Source organism: Cnephaeus nilssonii (genome assembly GCF_951640355.1).
Source record: "Cnephaeus nilssonii genome assembly, chromosome: 14".
Lineage (NCBI taxonomy): Eukaryota > Metazoa > Chordata > Mammalia > Chiroptera > Vespertilionidae > Cnephaeus > Cnephaeus nilssonii.
Genome location: NC_137085.1, coordinates 58,048,331 through 58,073,518, shown reverse-complemented (window position 1 = coordinate 58,073,518; position 25,188 = coordinate 58,048,331). Strand labels below are relative to the sequence as shown.

General features: G+C 38.2%; 1 protein-coding gene across 8 annotated transcripts in view; it reads left to right on the top strand.

Moving 5' to 3' along the window:
• Positions 1-25,188, top strand: part of BNC2 (basonuclin zinc finger protein 2) — a 424,606-nt gene that overhangs the window by 247,948 nt on the left and 151,470 nt on the right. For all 8 annotated transcript variants that reach the window (XM_079789736.1, XM_079789740.1, XM_079789737.1 and 5 more), the window contains one exon: positions 23,610-23,712. In XM_079789736.1, the coding sequence (XP_079645862.1) occupies positions 23,610-23,712 (103 nt within the window). The remainder of the gene's footprint in view (positions 1-23,609; positions 23,713-25,188) is intronic.

Genomic DNA, 25,188 nt, shown 5'->3' with positions numbered 1-25,188 from the left:
TCCCACTCCCTTTCTCTTTAAAAATCAATAAAAATATTTTTTAAAAATAGTATAATTCTGTTGTTACAAATGAAGCACCGGGGCTCAGAGATGATCAATAACTTGTACAAGGCCACACAGTAAGGGGGGAGCACCCTGAGGAATCTTTCTCTGTTCATGGAAGACGGAGGATCAGGATAGATTTAGTTAACCACAGGCCTCCCACCCTTCTCTCACCTGCCTCCCCATGCTGTGCATTAGTTGCTGAAAAGTTTCTTGAATCGTTTTGCTCCCTGTAAACAGTGCTGCCTGGTCACTACTGGCAGTGTGGCCACCAATGCCACCCTATGGTTTTGGAAACCAGGGAGTAGATAATGGTAATGAGAGTAAGCTGGGGAGGTCCCACAAACCACTCTGACTGATTAAAAGTGTGCTTTGCACACTAACTTTTCATGGGAGCCAAATTTCTTTCCCTTGTTTTATGTTTTTTAAAAAGGTGTCAAATTTTGTTAATTTATAAATTAGATTACTAGAGCTTGTGACTACAATATTAAGGGGCTTCCCATCTGGAAGTCTGAATTGCCTCGAAAGGCTAGGAAAACATCGCCTCCAAGTTCAAGTCTTAAAAAGGACCGCATCCGATAATAAAAGCCAGGTCTGTGCGGCAGAAACGAGCACATTAGCACACTCGGCTGTGTTCAAGCAGAGCTGTGGGTTTCTCAGGGCATTATTTTTAACAAGATTGGTAAGGTAGAAAAACCGAATGTGCTATTTTATTTTTTGCCTTCAAAATGCATTCCATAAGAATATAAAAAAATAGTCCATTCACCCCTAAGTGTAATCTTTATCACAGCTCTTTGTGTTTAGGCCTGAACCGCCTAACAGAGTTAAAATGGTTATGACCAAATTTACAAGTGTGGCCCGAGTCCTATGTTGCTTTAACTGGCACCTCTAGCACACCATCCCATTTCTTCTTCATTCCTGTATCTTTGTCTCTCTCTCCTTGTATTCTCCATTTTTTTCTCTCTCTCAGGTTTCACATTACTTTTATCAAAGTGAATCCCTTTTTCTTAAACAAAAATGGTTACCTATTTATTTCCTCTGATTTATCCTGCAATCTCTGCTAGAATGAGCTCTTTTTCTATTTCATTATTACTACATTTTAAAGCGAATCCTTTTAAAACACATTCTCTTACTTCTCTTAAATTGTATCTTCTACACATTTCTTTATTCACTGTTCTAAAAACACATGTAAGCTAGTTTTAAGTAATAATTTCTCTTACTTTGGGCCCAAAAGTTGCTTGCCATTGAAGTTGCAAGCTCTTTCTTCCATTTGATGAATGGGTCTTCTAAATGTCTGATTTTAAGAAAAGGTAGTTCTTGGGAGATTGGACTAATTCTTTTTAAATTTGACTTATGTATATGAATGTGTACTTTGAATTCTAAAAATATTAGTTTTCACGGCTCCAGTCTACTTTGTTATTATAATGTACTGGAGGCCCGGTGCATGAAATTCATGTATGGGTAGGGTCCCTAGGCCTGGCCAGCAATCAGGGCCGATCTGTGGGGTGATCGGGGGGCCCCCACTGGCAGCTTCCTTGGCCGGCCTGGCGCTGCCTGCTCGCCGGCCCCAACACCCACTGGTTGCCTCCATCTGCAGGGCGACTGGCGGGACAATCAGGGGGGCCCCATTGGCAACCACCTTGGCTGGCCTGGGGCCTGTAGGCTGGGGGCAGGTCCTTCATTGAGCATCTGCCCCCTGGTGGTCAGTGCACGTCATAGCGACTGGTTGTTCTGCCGTTCGGTCAATTTGCATATTAGGCTTTTATTATATAGGATTCCTATTTTGAATTTTCTTCAAATTCCCACTTTGGGTTCTTTCTACGTCAATAAGAAAAACTTAAATTCAGTATATCTTATGTGTTAAGTAATGGAAATAGTACTTTTTACTTCATGGTAGTTATGGGACATAAATAAAGGTTTAAAAATGTTGAGATAGTAAAGCCTAGTGGTTTAGAGCCTGGTTAGCAGACTAGACTTGCAGAAATGAGAATCCTGGCTCAGCCTTGGGAAAGCGGGTCTTTGTCTCTATGCTTTGATTTTTCTATCCGTAAAGTAGAGGTAATCGTAGTGTAATATTCTCCTGATAAGGTAACTGTGTATTTAGAACAGTGCTTGGTATATACTAAGTGAGTGTATAACAAGTGTTGGCCACTATTATTATCTAACTCTCCAAGCAGAATATGAAATATGGAAAGAAAATAAGAATGTATTCATTGTATTTGAAGTGGGATATTTCCTCTCTTTATTCTCCAGAACAGTTTATTTCTATGAATTAGGTCCTCCTTGTATTGACACAGCCTATTTAGTGTTTTAAAGAAAGAAATTGTAGTGTTTAAAGTGTTCCTTTTAAAATAGTGACTTTTTTTGACATGTGGAAGAGGACGTTATATGAAGTCTATGTTTGAAGATGTGTCCGTTAAAATTTATACTCTATTTTTATAACTGCCCACAATGGAGGGATTTTTTGTTACAATAACCTTATTAGTTTAACTAAAACAAACACATAAAAACATATCAACACCCAGAACTATTTTTTTCTGTTTTACAAGGTGTGTTTTTTTTTTAATTGAGGTAAAATCCACATAACAGAAAACCCATCATTTAATGTGTACAATTCAGTGGCTTTTAATGCAGTCGCAATGTTGTGCAACCATCACCATTATCTTACAGGATTTTTTAAATTGAAAATAATTTATTTCTGAAGAAAGTTTTATGTATTTTGCTTTGAATTCAGAGTATGTCATGTAGCTTTTAAATAATAAACATAGTAGTTCGGTGTTGTTTTTATAAAATTAAAAAGATGGGATGTAATGGTATTAACAGAGCATTGCTTCTCATAATTTTTTTTTCCAGAAAATCTCCATGTACCATGCACATTCAGAGAGAGAGAGAGAGAGAAGAGAGACTGAGAGAGCTGTGTTCTGCTTTATAATGAGTTCTATTTCTGTTGAAAAGTAGGAACATTGTTAGTGTTTTTAAAACTGTAGGCTTTAAATAAATTTTTAATATGCTTTATTGATTTCAGAGAGAGGAAGGAAGAGGGAGAGAGAGATAGGAACATCAATGATGAGAGAGTTAATTGATCAACTGCCTCCTGCACACCCCCTGCTGGGGTTGGAGCCTGCAACTCTGGCATGTGCCCTGACTGGGAATTGATCTATGACCTCCTGGTTCATGGGGCAACACTCAACCACTGAGCCACACCAGCCGGGCAAAACTACAGGCTATGAGATAAAAAGAACTGACTAACCTGCCAACATCTAAGTCCAATGAAACTCAAGATCTTTAATATTATTTATATAAGATTTTATTTAATATATAAACTCATACAAAGTTTTATTTACTAGAGTTTATATGCCTTCATATCTATATTTGATTTGAGCAAGGAAAGAAATTGTCCATTTATATGAAATTTCTAAACATGTTTTAACCAGGACTGTGACAGAATATTCCATAGTAAATGTTGTATAAGAGATTTAATTTGTAAGAGGGAGCTTGAGAGAAGGGTTTTTAAGAAAACCTAAACAGAAAAATATTGAAGAAAAATTTACATCTCTCACTGCATTAATAAACTCAGCTGAGTTTATGAGCGGGAACACTAACGGCAGATTTGAGGGGTTGAAGCTCACCTAAAATTAAAATATTGCTGAGAAACCTCATGTTATTGCCAGATTTCATAGCACTCCCATCATCCTATATACTGTTGGTTCTATCCAAACGGAAGCCTCTCATCCCAAAAAGGATGTTCCGATTGTTGGATGTCTGTATTATGAAAGTGCTTGAATGTGCTTATTGCTGTTAAATAAAGTCTATGTACATGGATGTTTAATGTTGTATTAAATTACATTCTTCATTTGAGAAGTTTTGCACATGGACTTCTTTTGAGTGGGATTAGCCAGGGTAAACCTGGTTGTTAAAACATTTAACAAGTATTTACGGTTGCAATTAATAAATCTATGTATGTTTTTGAATTCACATTTTAAAGAATATGAAAATTTAACTTTAACTGATGGCAAGTTTTCTTGTATAACATTAGCATTCTATCTGATGCTGTGGATGGAGGTAAATTTTGTTTTTAGCATTATAACAACACATGCCCCGGAGTATAATGCTGGCTTTGAGCTCCCAGCCTTGACTTTGCAACAAAAGGGCGAACATTCCTTTTTGCGGTGCCTGACTCCATTCTTTTCCCGGCTCGGGAGTAGGATTATTTTGGTTTTTGATAGACTTAATCAAATCTAATACAAGTTTGAGAATTGGAAGCATAGAAGGTAACTTACTATCAACATCTTTTCAAAACACAGTATGCTACTCTAGAAAATTTTTACAGTAATTAAATTTCTTATTTTTAGCAATTCCCTGAAGTTTTAGTCGATGATCCATAGAATGCTCTTAATGCACGCAGTGAGACAGCTCCCTCTATTTCTAAAGGATTTAATTCATCATTTTATTAGGTTAGATTGTATATTAATATTATAGTGAATGAGGAATAACATAGAGGAGAAAGGAGATGAGATGAGGATTGGGCAGCATCAAATGATAAAAATCCACCTTCCTGTATGCAGTTTGTACAGAAATGTAAAAATATTCCCATCTGTCTAAGCCATCCGTTTCTGATATATTCCCTGGAGGAAGTGGCTGAAAAGTCATTTCCACCTAATGGGTTGTTAGGTTGCCTCTGTACAGTAAGTTGGTGGTTGCAGCCCACTTCCTCTAAGACAAAGAGCTATGTCCCTAAAACCCCATCACAGCTGACACTAATTGGCATTGCTGGCGGCTCCGAGCTGTGAAAGCAGGCCTGTCTGGGCACACAGTGGGCAAACGATGGGGCGTGTGGCACTAAGGGGGGACTTTTTTTTTTTCAAATTTTGCTGGTGGGTACACATACTTTGATTTTCCTCGTTTGAACCCTGCTCCTGTGAAGTATATCATCTTCAGCATTGTTATTTGACTTGGGGGAAACAATTCATTGAAAGCCCCTTTGCTGAGCACTGTGTCATTGGTAGTTATCCTCACCTTTCACAATATCGAGAGTTACAACTATTATCACTTAGCTGTGAACAGTCTCTATTATGTAATTAAAATTTTATTAAGTTATCCTCACCTTTCACAATATCGAGAGTTACAACTATTATCACTTAGCTGTGAACAATCTCTATTATGTAATTAAATTTTTATTAGTAAACATAGTAAATGAACAGACCACTCTACCTCACATGTTAATGTTTCTAATAAACTAATATTTTATTTTTTCTTAAATGAGAAGCCAGAAGAGGGCATATCGGTGTTTTAAAAATCAGTTTGGGAGCCATTTGGCCCAATTCACTTACAATTACTATAAATTAGGAGAAGAATCTGCTTTGTATTCATAAGGGTCTGGAATGATGGATTTAGTTGCTGTAAGGGATTGGGAATGACTATAGATATATGAAAGCAGGTTAGTCCCCTGTCCTTAGCAATTTTTAGGTATGTCACAACTTGATTGCTGTATATGTGGCTTCCCATACTTCAATGGTTATATTCAAAGGATAGAACTGGGAAGGGAAGAGAAACATTGCTGAGGAGATATATCAGAGGGCCTGCGGTGGATAATATGTAGGCACATTACCTTTTAAAAGTGCAGGATATTATCTGCCTTCCATTTTACAGAAAAGTGTGACTGTGACTGTTGCCACTTGTAGGCATACTCTGCTTTTTTCAATGCATATTGAAAAATTGGTGAGTGGTGGCTCTAGGAAGGAAAAGAATTACTAAGGGAATTGATTGATCATTATTAATCATTTATGCCTCTTCCCTGCATCCATTTAAAATGAAAGTGGATAGCCATTTAGGTACCCAGACCTGGCCCTCCCTAGCTTCCTCCTTCCCTCTCCATCGGGATCAGGCTCAGGAGAATGGAGTGGGAACTTGCTCCAGCAGTTGGCTTGGACCACAGCTCCCTGTGAGAGGCTCTGCTTTCTAGTGTTGGAAAAGCTCCTGAGATCTTTCTCAGGAAACTGCTGACTTCCCTCACAGTGTCCAAAGGGATGTGAAACAAGTGTGGGATTTCCCTTCTCCCCTGACGTCCTTCACACAGAGCATCTTCTTGCATTCTTGACCATTTGTTTAGTTCTGAGTACAGTTCCCTGCCTCTTAAAGCACCACAATAGTATCAACAATTACAGGGCCGAGTAGGATGAGGCTGCTCATGTGCCTGGGGAGCAAAATTTGGTGAGGTGCAGTTGCTTTCGAGGTTGTGCAAGTGTGCTTGGGATTCTAACACATTGATTCTGGAGTGTGGTCCTGGACCACTGTACTTCTGAAAAGTGCCAGGGTAGGCCTGTTCTCTTTTATATTTAACTAAAGGCCTGGTGCACAAAAATTCGTGCACTCGAGGCGGGGGTGGGGGGGGTCCCTCAGCCTGGCCTGCGTGCACCCTCTTGCAGTCCAAGAGTCCTCCGGGGATGTCCAACTGACGGCTTAGGCCCGCTCCCTGTGGGGAGCGGGCCTAAGCTGCAGTCTAGCCTCCCTCTGTGGGCGCTGGCTGGAAAGTGGCCAGCCCCGCCCCCCATCACCCCTCCACCACAGCCGGTCCCCACTGCCCCACGATCTCCATCCCCTCCCTCTGCCAGCTGGCACTCACCTTGGCTGGCCTGGTGCTGCCTGCTCACCACCCCGCCCCACACCTAACAGTCATTCCACCGTTCGGTTGATTTGCATATTAGGCTTTTATTATATGGGATAGATAAGGGTCTTATTTAGCTTTGTTGTTGTTTTTATTTTTAAAGAAGTGGAAACCTGTGGCCCATAGCAACAGATGAGATTGTGGTAAGAAACCGTGTTTTCTCAGCACATTGGTAAATCTCTCCATCAGTGTACAAACTCCCTTTGATGTCTAAATAATAAAAGGCCCACCACCACTGCTTTCTGTGATTCAAATAAAAGCAAGAAGCAGTTTCACATGGGAGGCATTATCAGCCCAGGTTTTACATTTCTCACCCCTGTTCTTTATATGTTCTGTTTTCTCAAATGCAAAGGAACATACCTGACGCCTGTGTGCAGAGAGCCTCCTGTTACTAACTCAGTATAACCACCCCACACACAAACAAGCGTTAGTGACTGACATAACACTGCCGCCTCACACTACTTTCAGCACCAGAGGATTTCCCATCCCCGTCATTCATCTTTTAAAATAAGTGAGTAGACTAGTTAGAGGGGGAATCTCTGTTTCAATGAATTAATACACAGGATCTAAATCATTTTTCATGGAGATAAATATGGCAGTGATGTTTGATAATTAGTATTTGACTAGATAAGCATCCTGTAGTCTAACTCTCAAGTTTGTTAATCTCTGATTAAGAGGTAAAAAGCTGAAAACTGTCTGTAGACTAGTAGCCTGAAAAAAGTTAATGCTGTACAAATACACACCCACTTCTAAAATTCTGTCACTCCTACTTACATCCGAGGCATGCCATCTGGCAGCGAGGCCTCAGTGCTAACTTGAACACAGGTAATATATTTCACAATTAAAATAATAGCCTCACATTTACTGGATATGATCAAACATAAAATGTTAAAACATGTTCACTGCCAGCTGTATGGATATTCAAATAATGTTTAAGTGAAATCATATTGAATGGTGCTTTCCTGATCCATTTACGGTTCACCCAAGTGGAACAGGCTAATTGTGTAAATAGTGTGGGAAACAGACATCTTGCAAGACTAAGAGGTACTTTGCAGAAAACCAACTTGTGCTCTGTCATTTGTTTGCTTGTTATTCTTTGTTTTTGGCATTGATGCCCAGTGTCATGAATTAGGAGTATCTGTGGCCTGTGGTTGTCCACTGAGGGTCCCTCTTGGATTATTTAAAATTCATAATGTAGGCTAGGTATAGGCTTCTTATATACCAGCGTTCTGAATGTGGGTCAGTGATAAACGCAGGGAAACTTCGTTGGTTGTGGCTGTCTTCCTTTATCATTCTTTGCAGACCACCAAAGCTTTGTGTATATATAATCATCTAATTATCCAATAATATATTGACTTGCCCAATGGTACTAATATCGAAGAAAGAGGTGGACACACCACATATGGATATGCCCTCTAAATAATTAAAGAAAAATAGAAATGTATGAAAGTGTTATATCTGTCTGTCTGTCTTTCATGTATTACTTACCTATTGACCAGGATTCTATAATACCATTTCATTCCTTCCCTGAACAGGAAAGCAGATTGATTGGGAGGGTTGCATCACCTTGTGCAGGGAATTCAAATGAACTCTCTCTCCCTGCTTTTTACCTTTACTGAAAGACAAATCTAGGGACCCGTTCATTTGGAGAAGGTGCTAGGGGGTGGGTGTGTGATGTCAGGAAGGGCTGCTTATGTAGGCTTTCGCTCCAACTATCGCTGTGCTTGAAGCAAGGGAAATAGGAATATTGAATTTCTATGCCTTTCCTTTTGACTCTAAGAAAGTTATAAATCACTATAGTACATAAGTTATGATTTAACCCTTCAAATTATTTGAATATGGTTGGCATTAAGTTTATATTAATGATCGCTTTGCCGTCAGAATTCGTTTAGGAGGGTATATTTGTTTATGTTTCTGACTTCTAGCACTGCCTCTGGAGTAGTAGACTTAGCAAAGGGAAGCATGCACTCTTTGTCTATGGTAGACCACATACATATTAAAGGTGTTGATCTTCATGTTCAGTTGTGTTTATACAGTGTGAATGGGTTTTGCAGAGGCTGAAGTTTTACATGTAGCTGTCCTTGAGGTATACTATTAATTTACTCATATTAAAGCCACAGCCCACTTGATATTTTTAGTAACACTTGAATCAAGGAATAAAATGTAGTTATAAAAACTGACTTTAAGGAAAAAATATATATATCACATTTGTATTTTACATATGTATTGGTATATGGAAATTTTTTTAATGGGAAGTGTGTCATTTCATTGCCAGATAGAAGCAGTAGGTGCTGCCCAAAAATATAGACACATTGCCTGTGACAAAGCCAATGCCTGAATGCCTAGCTCTTGAACTGTGATGAGCCTGGTTTTCTTTTTTGTTTTGTTTTGTCTCAGGCATACTATTATTTCCGTAGCCTTTGGGAGCAGAAGAGATGGTAATGGTAGGGAAGAGGGCTTTTTTTCTGTAATGACAGGGAGACCCAAGGTTAGAATATTACTAGTATTGCCTAGAAGAGTGAGGTATGCGTCCTTAGAGTAAGATTCTTCTTTTTTTTTTTGAGTAAATCTAAAATGTCTCTTCGCTGCAATGGTGAGTGGATTCTGCCACAGCCACACCTACTGGGAATGTTTACCTCTTATCACTCTCTTACCTGGAGTTGGATGGCCAGGAAATGATTTCAGTATAGCCACTTGCATATTATGGTAGTATATGCTGTATGCTGTATGTGTATGTCAGCTTTATAGTTTACATTTTCACATAGACACCCCTCGAATTTGCAACTGTGACTCAGTCACATATGGACATTTTGAGCAATTTCATTTATTTATTTATTTATTTATTTATTTATTTATTTAAAAAGTCACAAAATACTAGAAAAATTATGTCTACTTACAAGCTTTCTCTGCCTTCACCCCCCCCCCCACCCACCAGTATGCCAATACTTTGATCTATGAGTTTAACATAAATTATATATTGATAGCCTCTTAGCAGTCTACCAGATTTCAATTTCCTAGAAAGTTGTTATGGGACCAAAAATTTGATAGGTAAATATAAAGTGTCTAGCAAGTGATGTGAATCGCAACAGGGATTTTACATCATTTCTGTCAACTATCTGTGCTGTGTTATTAATATTACAGTGTATGGTTCTTGTTCTCTGCAAGTATGTACATAGGTTTCTTTCCCATTAATTATTTAATGAAGAAATACTTTGTGATCTCAATATACAAATTTAAATCCCTGATACGAGAGGGGACAAAATAGGCAAACCTATTTTGTTTGGTATGGGGTGAAAGAATATCACTTTTTATGTCTCAGATAAATTATGATAGTCAAAATCACACCTAGTTTTATACAAAAAATGAATTTATTCTGTACACTTAGATAATGGGAAAACTACATAAAAGCACATGCAGAAAAAAGGGTGCCTTCTGGTGTTTAAAGCCGATATCTAAATATATGTCTATTAGTGCCCACATGCAGACTTAAAGGACAGTTTTCCATGAAATAATGCATTCCTTTAGAAGTTCTGTAGATTTTCATAATTTTTAAAACATTCCTATTGTTATTACATCAAAAGGGCAGCCAGGTTTTTCTGTGTCTGACTATACATATGCATTATAAAAAAAAGTGAGTCTGCTGTAATTACCAGTTTGCAGAGCGAATTCCTGCAGGGTTTGTACTCTCCCCATTAGTAAAAGAGATAAGTTGAAATGTATTAAAATTTCACTGTACAACTGGGAGTTTTTGTTCACAGTAAATGTGTTAATGTTTCTTCATTGCTTGACTGTTTGTGTTTGAATTTAGGCAGCGTGCCCAACAGGGACAAAATTATAGGATAAAGCTATGTATAAAAGAAAATCCTTCAGAGAGCACCAATAAGGCTCTTTTTAAAAATAAGCAGTTACATATAATAGTACATGGCCGTAGCCACAGAGAAAAGTTTTATCTGTCTATTTCAGAATTATTGGAATTTTTCTTTCCCTTATGTAAAAGTAAGAGGACCGAGCTTATGTCAATAGCTAGTGTACTTTGATGTAAAACATCTATTACCTTATTTAGTGTTACTCCCGTAAAAAGGAGCAGATTCCTTCTTGTTGTCCTCATGATGAAGAGAGGCTAATAGCATTTTGAGAGAGAGGTGATAGATCACACTTTCTTCCCCAGTAGAGGAGTTCTTTCTTGTTGAGAATTTTAATTGCAGCCTGTTATATTTTTGGAGTATTTTCCTCTGCTTTTCTTTGTCACCACGCACTTAGTAAATGCAATTATTCACATAGATAGGCTTACATTAAAAAAAATTTTAATCTACCACCACTATCCCCTAGTGTGAATACACAGTGAAATTCACAATACAGGATAAAGGCTACTATTTCTCTGCATTCTAGAGTGGACAGAAGTTGCAGGTACCTATAAACACTGGCTCTAAGAGCTTTAGCCTTCCAAGGAACTGGCCCACTCCTTTCTCTCTCTTACATGTTGAATATGTTTTGTAGTTTTTACTGTTTACCTTCTGTAGTTCCTTTTGCCTACTTTTTCATATGTGAAGATGAAAGAGTTTGCCAATATCTCTGTGCTGTCCCAAACTGTCTCCACAGGCCTTACACAGCACACTCACAACACAAACCATGTAAAGAAGCAAATATAAAATAAAAATCTATATTTTAAGTTACTACCCTACAAATAATTATGTGATATACTTCATCATAGTGTATGTAGGTATGTGGAGACGTATGAAGAAGAGGAGATGGGGGGGGGGAGAGAGGTGAGGAGAGAGAGAATATAAGAAAGAGTGAAAAAATGCATCTGTGTGTGTATATCATATTTTTGGCTCCATACATTCAAGCACCCATAGAAAATTTTGAATAGCTCCTTGAATATTTTCTGTGTTTTATTAGCTTTCTGTCATAAAATGTATCTTCCCCCTTAAAATAGGTTGGGGGTAGGAGAGAGGGAGAGAGAGACACACATTTAATTCTTACTTCCTCCTCTACACTGTTCTTTTAAAAGTAAATTTTAAACTGATAGACCTTGAAGTCCTTCAGAGCTATTACTTTCTTTTGGCTAATTCATAGAAAGGCACCATATGAAAATTGGATTTTTGATCTGATGGAGTGATTCTTAAGTTCTTATGAACCATTTATAGTCTATCAAGTAAATCCTTCTTAGTTCACGGATTATTGACCCAATGGACCATATTATCTGCTTCGAAGCTGTTATAGCCCATTATGTTGATTCAGCTGACACACATGTGAACCCAGTCCACATGCCCACGATGACATTAACATTGTTCTGGAAGACTCCCTCTTTTTCCACAAGGCTTTCTATTTATTTCTTAATTTTCAAGAGTTAGCTCGGCTCCCGACAGCCATTGCCCAGGTCTCTCCGTGTGCTGGTGATGTGGAAGCATTTGTTAACAGCTAGATGGTCTGTTCCTTGCTGTCTTTTTCTATAAATATATGTCTCTCTTTGTCTCTTAAACCTACTAATCCTTAAAAGAAAAAAGAGAATAATGTTTTTTTCAACACTTGAGGGCACGTTTTATCCTCAGATGCTTATAGATTCCATAGAAATGTGTAGGATTTCTTTGAGCATTTGATTGTAGCACTTTGGATTTAATTTAAGAAAACCACCTTTTAGAAGAAATGGTAATAATTGTATTTGTGTGTTTTTTTAAAAAATGTATTACCTGAGAGGTTTCACTTGAAAAATTTCAGGGACTCTAGCCAGTGGTAAAATCAAGATGTGCCTTTAGTGATTTATATGACACTCTAATGAGGCCAGTCCAGGTCTCAGCACAGACCTCGGGGGAGCCTGTGACCTAACATAAATAAGGTAGAAGAGGGCATGTTGACTGTTCATCATATCATTATTATTATTTGTAATAGGTATGGTTCCTGAGGTGGTGTCTGCTCTTGGGCAAAGCAACGTGTTCTTTCATAATCAGACATAATAATGATGCACAGTTGTGTGCACAATGGTAGGGATTTAAATGTTTATTGAGATAATGCTTCTAATGGGCAGTCCCAAGGCAGGTAGAGGTAAGATGACCTAAAATAAATCAAGTGTTCTCGGGAGCACTGTGTCTCACTTTTTTAAAAAATATATATTTTGGACTTTCTTAATATACCCATTTGAAGACTCCATGGAACACTGTTCGGAGTTGCTTTTTCTGTCTAAAATGTACCACTTTGTAGAAAACGCTAGTGTAAATTAATTGCTTATTTGGCGGTTTCCCTACCTTTTCAAGTTTGCTTAAACCTTCACCCCCTCCTCTCCCTCTGTGTATAGTTTCGTCCACATTTCCTACTTGGTCTTAAACTCCTATTGGAGCTGGGAAAATATCTGAGGAAATCTCACTGTGGAGGAGGGTAGCCAGGGGGATTATTCAGCTCCTTGACTCTCGTATGCAGGCAGAGCGGAAAGAGCCCTGGATTACTGGCTCTGGCCATGTAAAGACATCTCAGAGCCTCATTTTCTGCTGTTTGAAAAATCTCTAATTTGGGGGATTTTGGTGATTAAATACGAGAATGTATTTGAAGTATTATGCAAGCTTCATAGCGCCGCACAAAAGTGGGTATTAATAGTCTCACGAAGTCAGCCTCCATTGGCCTGGGTAACCCGGGTTGTCATTCGAAAGGATACTTTCTCAAATGCAACAGCTGTGTCCCCGGTTGCTTCACTGGGTTAAATTCTTTTTCCAAACCTAGAGGAGTCACTTTGGTTAAAGGGCCCACCCACCTTATGCTCTTGCTTGGTAACTGGATTTGATTACGGTGCTTTGGCATTAGAAATAGTGTGGCTGGCTCCTTTCATGGAGGATAAAGATTTAGAAGGACTTCTTCTTTGAAGGGGTCCTTCCCTTGCAGTCTGTCTGAGAAGGAGAGGCACCATCGGTCCAGGTTGATGCCTTACGTTTGGCACAGCATGGGAGAAACCTTGCGTTACTCCTGCACATCTCTGCTTGGTCACCAACTTATGAATCATCATGCAAATCACTCTTCCCCGGATGGAGGCTGCTTCTGAAATACCAGAATGTGAGCTTTATCTTGACTTGCTCCTTCTTGCCTAATGAGGAGCATTTCATTGTAAAGTGTCTAAAAGGTTTATAAATCTTCTTGCATCTCATTATAAATCCCTTCCTTACTAATGTATTCCCTATCATATTATATTAGTAATTGTTTTCATGAATGCCACAGAGAAATGTAATCACATTACCACCTTTCAAATTGCATTAGTGAAAATGAATAAAATGTATATCAATGGAATGCAAAGTTGCTGATTCAACATTAAGGTGGAATGAGAGGAATACTACTTAGCATTCATATAATGTTGGAGGGGCTTTGGCTCCTCATATAAAGTTGTGTGTTCTGGTAAATGGAGATTGAGGTTAGTTGAAATGTGCTTATTTTTTACAGTGAGCTAACCCCTTATTTTCAATTAGATGATAGGTACGTTCATGGAAAGAATATTTCCTTTTTAGTCATGTTAGCACAGCTGCCTAAATAGTCTGTAAAATTTGTAAACATACAGGCAATAAATGGAATATCTTCATTGTAAACTGTTAGGCAACAAAATAAAATGTTTCTGCCCAAATTGAAATGCCTTTTTATTTCCTGTTTCTCTAATATTACTAACTGCCTAACAAAATAGCTTGTATTACCATAGGCCTAATTTAATTGGGGGGGGGGTATGTGAGAAGAGACATAACATGCCTGCATATGCTTTGATACCATAGGAGTATGCGTATTTTCCGTATATAATTGGCTATATCCCGCTGTTGATTTTTACTCTGAACTCCTAAATTATTTAAATGGGGTCTTCCTCATGTTGAATGATAGTACTTTGTGGTCATAAGATAATGACTACAGATGCTCATTGGGTCCATGTCTGTGAAAATTTATGTGCCTGTGTGTATGTCCTTTTTCTCTGTAGTTATATATTCATACATGGTCATAGAAACATTCATACTCATATATAAATATCTACTCAAAAGTTTATGGTTTTCCCTTTTTGCCCCCTCCCCCTAAACAAAATTATTATTTTTTTTTTACTTTTTCTGAAGTAATTTTTTTTAGCACAGTAAATTGAGAAATATTTTTGCTAGTGTCCATGACAGAATTCACCATTGTCAATTTGAAACAAATTCTCTTAGAGTTTTTTTAGTGTCTTGATATTAGTATGCTGAGCATTATAACTGATAGATCCCCCTTCCCCCAAGTTTTTAAAAGATGTCCTGGATTTTCCTGATAGAAAAGTAGCAACAGATTTTTAAAAATAGCTGTCAATTTTTTAATGGATATATTAGATTTTAACATTTTCAAAGTAAAAGGGATTTTCAAATTTAAGTAGCAGTGAAATTCTTTTGTTCGTTGTTGCCTTCTGTTTATTCACTGATTTAGCATTTGTGTATTGAAGACCTCCTGGGTTAAAGATGGACGTGATACCACATTCTGTTTGCTGGGGGAATAGTATCTTATGAATGAAACTATTTAGCACCACTAAAAGAGACTAGGTGATGCAGGGGCTTTTACTCTCCCCCCGTTTAAACAGCTTTATTGATACAGAGTTCATACACCATACATTCTACCCATTTAAAGTGTACAATTCAGTGGGTTTTAGATTTTTAGTATGTGCAATTATCATCACAGTCATTTCTACTACATTTCCATCACCTCAAAGCAAAACAAAAGACTTCAGATACTCCCCACCCCTTGCCCTGCAAGTGCAAAGTAAACTCTCCCTGCTTTCTATATTTATGGATTTTCTATGTTCTGAACATTTCATATGAATAGACTCACATTATATATGGTCTTTTGTGACTGGGTTCTTTTACTTGCATAATGTTTTCAAAGTTTATCCAGGTTGTAGTATGTATCAACAGTTCATTTCTTCTTGTGGCCAAATAATATTTCATTCTATGGCTATACCATATTATGCTTATGCATTAGCCAGTTGTTGGGAGGGATCATCCATTTTAAGAGAAACTCAAAATGAAGATTTTTAAAATCTTTTTATTTTTAACAGTAAATGGTATTCAAAGGCTACCTTTCCCCAGTGAATCTCTTTCAGCTATTTCAGGTGTGTTTATTGTAAAGCTGATCCGATTCTAGTGAGTCTGGACTGACCATGTGTTTTCAGATCTTCTCACTAAGTGACAAGATCTCCTTGTTGAAAAGACATCAAGAAATTTCAGAGTACATGAATACAACAAAATGATCATCTGTATCATGTTGTTCTTTCTTCATACTGCATTAAAAACAATTAGACATGTTTTAAGAAACATTCTATTCAAGGGTTAATTCTTTGATTTCTAATTTAGTTTTAACACCAAACAAAATATATGCTTTTGCTATAATTTCCCATTGTGTGAATTTTTGAATGGGTTTTGTTAAGCAGGCAGAATACATTGATTCTCATTTGCAGCTATTACTGTTATTTTATGAGTAGTGGCATTTACACTGCAGTTTAACACTCTGTGAGCCCTTTTACGGTACACTTCATAATTGCTGATAATTGGGAATATTGCCCATTCAAATTCAGATTTATATGTTTCTTTGTATAAGTACAGAAAACATACCCACCTTACTACAGCTATAGGTGTATATTAATAGTATCCTGGTTAGAGTTAGATAGGGCTTCTTAGGTTTAAAAAGTTAGAAAACTTATTTGGTTATTTAAAATCCTGGGTCTTTTGATTAACGCTCTGCATCTACCCAACTCTCATGTTATTGTCTTGTCTTGATACCTGATTGCAAAATCCTGTAGCACAACAGGTGGATGTACCCTTACTTTCATCATGTCTGAGTGTTACAATCAAGTAAAAGTAAAAAAAAAAAAAAAAAATTTTTTTCTCAAGCTGCATTGCAACTTGGCCAAATTTAAGACACTGAGTTCTTCCATAAAGACAATATCATATAGGTTTTTCAAGTCTTACCTAACACTCAAACTACTTCTTTAGAAAGTTGTTTACTTTCCATTAGTTTTGTGGACCAGCTATGTGAAAATGGAAGGGGAAAAACTCTCCTGAAAATTATACAGGGAGCTATTCCCTAACTTTATCACCATTACTCTCCTGTGAGTTTTTTAGAATCTTTGTGGCAATGCTTGAATTACTGCCTTAGACTCTCATACACAAGATAGGTACATGTGTGTGGAAGTCCTATTAATCTCTATGCATCTTTTTGGTCTTGTTCAAGATCACTCTCTTCATTCATAATGCTTGACAGTGGTTACTTTGTAATTACTGATGTGTATTCTGTGACAATCCTGGAAAAGTTCGTTACCATATTTTGATTTTTTTATATATTTTTAGATAGCAGTCTTTGAAGGACAATTTTCCTACCCAATAAAGAGGTACATTTGACTTTTGACACCATGTATAGACATTTGGCCAGTTCTGCATATTCATGATACCTACATGTGACTTCCGAATAAGAAAATTTAATTTGTTAAGACATTTATTCTTGTTAAAACTAAGAACAGTGGACCTTGTCACTAATATTCATCATAGCTAATTAATTTATACAGGTAGATTATATCACCTAAGTTTACAGTAGAAAATGATGGGACAGAATGGATGCTATATTAATGACAAACTTTTTCTATAATTTAGTTTTAATGCAGGGCATGTACTTAACTATTAAACATTTAAAAATGACTCAAGTAAAATTTCATAATTCAAGTTGTAAATCTTGGTATCCTCCTGAGAAATGAATAAGAAGAAAGTGGGTTTACCATAAGAAGGATTTTTAGTTACATATGGGAGATTTGGCCAAGGATAATGAACACTTGAAGGGAGCTCCCAGCAAAAAATAAAAATAAAAAATATGTATATATATATTTTATAAAGACAAAACCCAGGACTGAAATTAGTTGTGTCTTTTTTTTTTTTCATTTCATTTTTAGTATATTTTTTTGGGGGGTGGCAGATGAGGGTTTGGTTTTCTTTCTATGATTGTTCCTTCAGAATAATGTTTTCTGTTTTATGTTTCTATTTGCCCCATGGCCTTATTTTTGCATTTTGTTATTTTGTATCAGGTAAATTATACAAATGTTCCCAAACAAGGAACAGCTAATAGGAGATTTATTAATTAGCCTTCTGTGTAGTTTTTTTGTGTGTGTGAGGTATACTACATATTAGCTGAAGCATCAATCTGTGCTTTCCTGAGAGATGTCATTTGGTGAGAAGATTGATGTTCAGGTCACATATACTTGCAGAGTTCAAGCCAGCTATGAGTATAATAAAGTGAAAGAGACTTCAGTTGTAGTGATAACAGACTCTATTATTTGCGTAGGGCTTTGGAACTCATCCAAAACACTTTCAAATGCACTCTTATTTAATATTCAAATACAAAAGTGTTACTGATCAAAACAAATATTTTTCTATTAAATTGCTCTATTTTATGTATTTGAGATATACTTTGAAGGTGAGTATTTATAATATGCTGGTTTTAATTGTATGTTTTTTTCCCTTTTTCTATGAGTAATAAACTGATTAATAATTGGGAAATCCACCTTATCATTTAAGAGGCATATAAACATTTCTGAACCTAGGTATTAAAACTAATAATCCCTGTCATACCCATTGTAGATGATTATAGCATGAATAATATGGTCTCATGTATGTCAAAGTGTTCATTTATGAATTATAACTAAATATGTGTTAAGCATTTTACAAGGTATTGGAAAAACTTAGTATATTGGTAATAATCATAAGGAAAATTAGTTCAAATATTATATGTGGAAAGTTTCTTGAGGTCATAAATGGTTTTCATTTATTGAGTTTTTACTATTGCTAGGCATAATGCCACATGCCTTATATTCATTATTTCATTTAAGTCTTTTGACACTCTTGGCATGTTATTGTTACTGTCATTTGACAGATGAGGAGAGAGACTCAGAGAATTTTGTTTTTCTTTAAGTGCCTTTGAGCACCTATTATTTGCCCAATAGGTGTTTTGCCCTGCCCTAATGGAGTTTATATTTTAGAGGGGAAGACAGACCTTAATCAAATAATCATACAGATGTATAAATATAACATCATTAGAAGCCCTGTGCATGAAATTCGTGCACTTGGCTGTTGGGGGGGTTGGGGGTGTCCTTCAGCTCAGCCTGCGCCCTCTTGCAGTCCAGGACCCCTCGGGGGATGTCCACCTGCTGGCTTAGCCCCGATTCCCCCCCACCCCTCCCCGACATCCCTCTCGCAGTCCGGAAACCCTCGCTCCTTACCACCTGCCTGCAGTAGAGGCGGGAGAGGCTCCTGTCACCACCACTGCGCTTGCCAACTGTGAGCCCGGCTTCTGGCTGAGTGGTGCTCCCCCTGTGGGAGCGCACTGACCACCAGGGGGCAGCTCCTTTGTTGAGCATCTGCCCCCTGGTGGTCAGTGTGCATCATAGCGACCGGTCATTCCACCGTTCAGTCAATTTGCATATTAGGGTTTTATTATATAGGATATGTATCCATAATAGATTATAGATAATTTATAAATATAATGTCCACAACTGTGAGAAGTGCTATGGCAGAAAGCTCCCTTGTGAAATAGGAGACTAAAGGGACTTTGCCTTGATTAGGAGATGAGGGCACCTGCCCTGGGGAATGGAAGTACTATTTGCGTTGAAATCTGATAGATGAGCAGGAGTTAACAATACACAGTGAGGGGTTGATGGTGGGCATGTACAGGTCCATGACTGCCTAACTGGGAATCAGATTGCAACTCAAGGTTTCCAATCAGGGATGGAGAGCTCACACACACACCTGTGTCTGATTCCTGTGACTTGTCTACTGAGCAATGTTAGACAAGGTACTTAATGGTCTTCCTCCATCCCTCCCCCCACCCCCGTTTCCTTGTTTTTGAAATAAAGGGGATAATAGTACCAACCTAATGGTATTTTCTGAGGATTAAGTTAATGTTTGTAAAGTTTTTAGCACAGGATCAAGAAAATGCCAATTATCCAGTAAATCTAACTGTTATGAATAATACCAATCATTCACTGTTAAAATTAAATTTTAAAAAGTCCTGCCTTTGGTTTGATAGTATAAAAGACAGGAATAAAAAGGGAGAGACAGTGCTTCTCAGAGCTGTGTAAGGGCTTCCTCCTGTTCTTAGATCTCTCCTCTAAACCCACCGCCCACAAACTCTGACCGTGAAGTCCTTGAGCACAAGGACTCTGCCATCTATTTCCTGCCACTTGACATAGTGCTTGGCTTTAACGGGATGATTTTTGCATAGTGATGATATTTGAAGCCGTAGGAGGGGATGGAATTGCCAAATTAAAAAGCGAAGAGCCTGGTCATGGGAAACACCTGTATTTATTTACAGTGGAGAGAGACTGGGAAGTGGCTGCCAGAAAAACTCGGGTAGTTGGTCTCTATGAAGGAAAGTTAGGGCTGCAAGCTGCTCTGAGGTCTGGGAGGACAAGGAGCCCAGGAAAGGGACCAGAGGTGAGGAGAACACTCCTCTTGGAGGCAGCGGTTTCAGTTGCAGAATTCCAGCTGCCAAATTAGCATGTAGGTGGCGGTGAGCAAGTGGAAGCAGTTGGGTGCTGGGTGCATGGATTTACCTTTCAAGAACTCCATGGTAAAGGTAAGCGGTAGGAAATACTACTTTTAATACGTTGCAGGCTTAAGGAAGTTTATTGTTGTTGTTACTGTTCTTGGGGAGTTGGGAATGCTGGTCATGTGAGGATGGAGGAAAGGATTACGGGGCACTCTGGAGGCATGGGAACACTCTGACTAAACAGTCTGTACTTATTTTGCTGTCCCATTTCTGACACTTCGTCATCCTCTCTGAATTTTCTGTAGTTCATCGTGCCCAGCAGTGAGTGGGCAGCACTCACAGGTTAGCGGAAGGAAGAAAGAAATGAATGTGCTCATAAAAATCAAGCTCACTTATTTCTGCGCTCCCAACTGTCTCCTTCTAAAGCATGTACATTTTTTTGAGGCTTAACTGGCTTTGATAGTTTTATGGTAATTTATTTTTTTTTAAAGTCGTGGGCAAGTTGGCGCGTGATCACATTGGTTCTATTTTATTGTGAGTAAATAGTATGTCAAAGTTTTATGTCGTTTCAAAAATGTTATTTAGAATAAAACTTCCTTTGAAGCCACAATATTCTCTTACCCAAAATATTTATTTAGACCATATTGTTTAAATATATATAATTCCCTTAAGGAACAATTGTAGTGTATATAAACCTGGACTTAAAACAAATAGACCTTCTGGAATTCATAGAAATACATAAAGGATATTCCAGTACTTAAGTGTTTATATACAAGAGGAGTTGAGGTGTTCCAATGTTTGTATGCTTAGGTACAAAAAAAGTAGAATTTATAAAGAAAGATGATGATTTGAGAAGTTTAATTTCCAAATGTGCTAGACATATAAAGTTATTTAGGAAGAGAAAATATTTGAATCAGAAGTGAGTTTAGAGTAAGTGAAACAATGATTCAACCAGTGAATAAGAAGTATACATAAAAATAAAGCAATTCCACAATCTCTTAATTTATTCAGGTCCTGAATATAGTAGTTATAATTGAAAAGTGCACTTTTAAACCCCAGGAAAAATTAGGCTATTTTAATAAAATAAATATTATCAAGTTAACTATTTAAAATATGTATGTCTCTTGTGCCTGAGTTAGTTAGCATATAGTCCTTGAGAGATCATCTCTTTTTATTGGTCATCCTTTAATTTTGGTAACACAGGGTTTTTTGTGTTGTTTTTTTTTCAGACTTTATGAAAGCTTTTATTATCATACTTCAGATTATGTAAATATTTTAATGCTGAATTCTTGCCATATCTGAATTTATAATTGGATAGTTTGTAAAGTGCTTTGCTTTTAGTAGAAACACTGCCCTCTGAAATGTTTTGTTTTGACTGTAGTTCAGTCAAGTTGTTTGTTAACTAATGATCATGTTATTTAAAGAAGTTATTTCTAACCTGGGATGGTCTAATATATCATTCAGTCGGTCACTATTGAAGTTGAGATAAGAAATTTTGGGAGAAACATTTCCCCTTATAGCCTACAAATACATGTATTATTCTTGCTTAGTTAGCATTTCCTTTGGTGTCATTTCTTAATACTAATTCCCTTAGTTACTAATGCATACAGCCAAGTCTGACAACCTAGCTAATGTGTAATTGGACTGTTGACAGTGGAAGAGAGACCCTGAAATATCATGCAGATTATACAGTTCAGTATTTCCCTAGTGGTAAGAGAGGAGCAAATTAGGGGTGGAATTGAAGTAGGAAAGCAGTCTTTAGTGAGGACTTTAACATCAGAAACTGAATAGGGGCCTATAGATTTAATTGTCATTAGTGAACGAAAACTATTTTAAACTTGCCCGATCCAAAGTATAGGGAACAGTAAAAGCCTGCTCAGTCTTAGTCTCTGTAAGTGGAATTTGGTCCAATCATATTAATGAAATCTCAAATCCTGTCTGTTACAAATGAGGCAGTTCATGTAGAACTCCAGATGATTCCAGGAAGATGAGCACCTGGGGGTGCAAGTGCGCATAGCTTGGAGGCACAGAATTGCAGTTGCAGGTAGCTCCTCTGCCCCCTCTCCCTCTTTCCCCCAAATCAGCAATCATTGATTACATATGAAGCTGCAGAGAGATCTTTTCCTGGCAGTTCAGGTAGTTACAGTAGATTGTTAATCTGTGAATGATCGGACTAAATCCCTTCTGTCTTCAGAATTTCCATGCAAATTAGAAGGAAATCTATGAGATAAATTTATTAACTGTAGTCTAAGAGCATAGGTCAGCTTTAGCACACTTCTTAAGTATAGGTTTTTATCCATAAAAAAAGTTACACTTCATTTATGCTAATTTTCTATGGATTCACTTGATAATATAAATTGGTGAGATGATTTTTTTACAAGTACTTGTAAAGAAATGAAAGATTTTTGAGTGTGTTTTTTCAGTTTTCTAAGATACAGTTGGGTTGTTCCAGATATAAAATGTTCTCATAAATGGCTTTTCCTATTTAACTCTGTTCTTAAAATAAATTTAGACTTATTTTCTTGCATCACCGTTAAAATATAGGGGGGGGGTGTTGTTTTGTATTTGTCAAAATAGGAATGAAAGTGGAATAAATATATCAAGTGGGGGAAAACAAGGATTGGGAAATGATCAATAATACCGGAAGTATACGGTATACTAGGTCTTATTGGGCCAATGGGAGTGTCTTTCAACATGTCTCTGAAGGATTAATGAAGTATTTAAGTGGAACTCAGCAGAAGAATAGTAATAGTCTACTAACATTTGTATGTTTTGTTTTACTTTCATCAACATTTCACTTGAACATTATCATGTTTGAATGTATAATTTTTGCATTACTGCCAAATGGATAAACTTAAATGGGAACAGCAGCAATATGTTTTTTGTTTTTTTCCTCTTTTGGATCCCTGGTGTAACAAATCCAGCATCTTGCCGTAGCTGGTTTGGCTCAGTGGATGGAGCATTGGCCTGCGGACTGGGGTCCCGGGTTCGATTCCAGTCAAGGGCACATGCCTGGGTTTTGGGCTCGATCCCCAGTAGGGGTTGTGCAGGAGGCAGCCGATCAATAATTCTCTCTTATCATTGATGTTTCCTATCTCTCTCTCCCTCTCCCTTCCTCTCTGAAATCAATAAAAGCATTAAAAAAAAAAATCCAACATCTTGTGATAAGTAATCCTTTATTCTTATTCTACTCAATGCTTTTCATTTAAAGGTTACACATGAATGGCATGAAATACTCTCTTAGTGAATGAATCTTGTTTTTCGTACATTTTTATGAGGTTTTGATGGTATCAAAAAGCTCTCCAGGCCCCTCCCACCTAGAAGTGGTTGCTCCTTAGTAAAATGTGGAAGAAATGTACCTTCGAACAGATGCTCACGCTCCTTTTCCTCCTTTACTTTCCAGGCCATCCGTTGCACACTGGTAAACTGCACGTGCGAATGTTTTCAGCCGGGGAAGATTAACCTGCGGACTTGCGACCAGTGCAAACATGGCTGGGTGGCACATGGTGAGGAAAAGCTGGGCCTTCCTTTCTGTTCTTGTTGTGTTCATGTGAATGTACATGCTTTTTCAGAGCAAATCCCTGGTCTGGAGACGAGGGGGGTCCGCTGTGCTGCTAGTGCCAGCTAACATTCATCCTGCGGTTCTCAAATAGCATATTTTCAGCTCCAAAACGTAAGGCTTAGGTGAGCGGCTCCCCACAGAAGGCCGAGATGTTTATAGGACAGTGGGGCCCTGGGATTCTGACCGAACCTCACAGCAGCCAGCCAGCACCAGGCCTGATGGAAACTCAAACGTGCCACAGTTGGTCTTTCAGGGCCCAGACCTCAGAGGGAAGCTAGCAAGTCCTTTTTGCTTGTGGAGAACATCTGGATGACTGCTCACCCTTGGTATATGCCGTAGGGGCTGAGTGAATCCTCCCAGGTGTTAAATGTTGTATAATCGAAGGTGGGTGACAAATGAATGGGAACATTGGCTGGTATCTGAGAAAGTAATCCGTAAATAACCCCTTTCAGTGTGTGCTGGGATTGGGGGTGGCCAGGATTGGTGGTGTGTGAGCTTTGTCTGGGTGTGTGCTGGGGTGGCCAGCATTGGTGGTGTGTGAGCTTTGTCTGGGTGTGTGTTGGGGTGGCCAGCATTGGTGGTGTGTGAGCTTTGTCTGGGTGTGTGTTGGGGTGGCCAGGATTGGTGGTATGTGAGCTTTGTCTGGGTGTGTGTTGGGGTGGCCAGCATTGGTGGTGTGTGAGCTTTGTCTGGGTGTGTGTTGGGGTGGCCAGCATTGGTGGTGTGTGAGCTTTGTCTGGGTGTGTGTTGGGGTGGCCAGCATTGGTGGTGTGTGAGCTTTGTCTGGGTGTGTGTTGGGGTGGCCAGCATTGGTGGTGTGTGAGCTCTGTGTAGGTATATGTGTGTGACGAAGGTGATCCAGGCCAAGGCTGGCAGTGTTGAGGCTTTAGCCAGATGCACAGAGCTGTTCCATCAATGTGCCTGCCCTAAGCATTTCACTTGTTCTTATATATGGCTTATGTTTTTTTTTTACGTTTAGGCAAAGGGAGACTGGTAAATAAGTAGAGATATTTTCTTTACTGCCTAGACTATAGAATTTTTAAAGATAGGTAATGTTTATATAAGAAATTCTGGCTTGAGATTTCTTTGACAGCCTTTCTAGGTTCTTAAGTGGGCACATTCTTCATTCCCAAGCAGTGCCAAATACCGAGTGGGTTGTGTTTTTATGAATGTCATGTTATTCTAGCAAGATCTGAAGTAACAACACCAGGCTCTGCTTTGAAATGCTTTTCATTTATCATGTCCCTTGCTCGTTAGAGTGTGTATGTTGGCCTTGTGGGGACATTTCAGCCATGTTTCTGTGAGGGGGAGTGAGAAGAGGTGGACATAGTAGTATGAGGGGAATAGGCTGGAAGGAGTGTGCCTGGCAGGTATAGCCACTATCTGTCAGTGCCCCCAGGGATGGAACTCATTCCTGCTT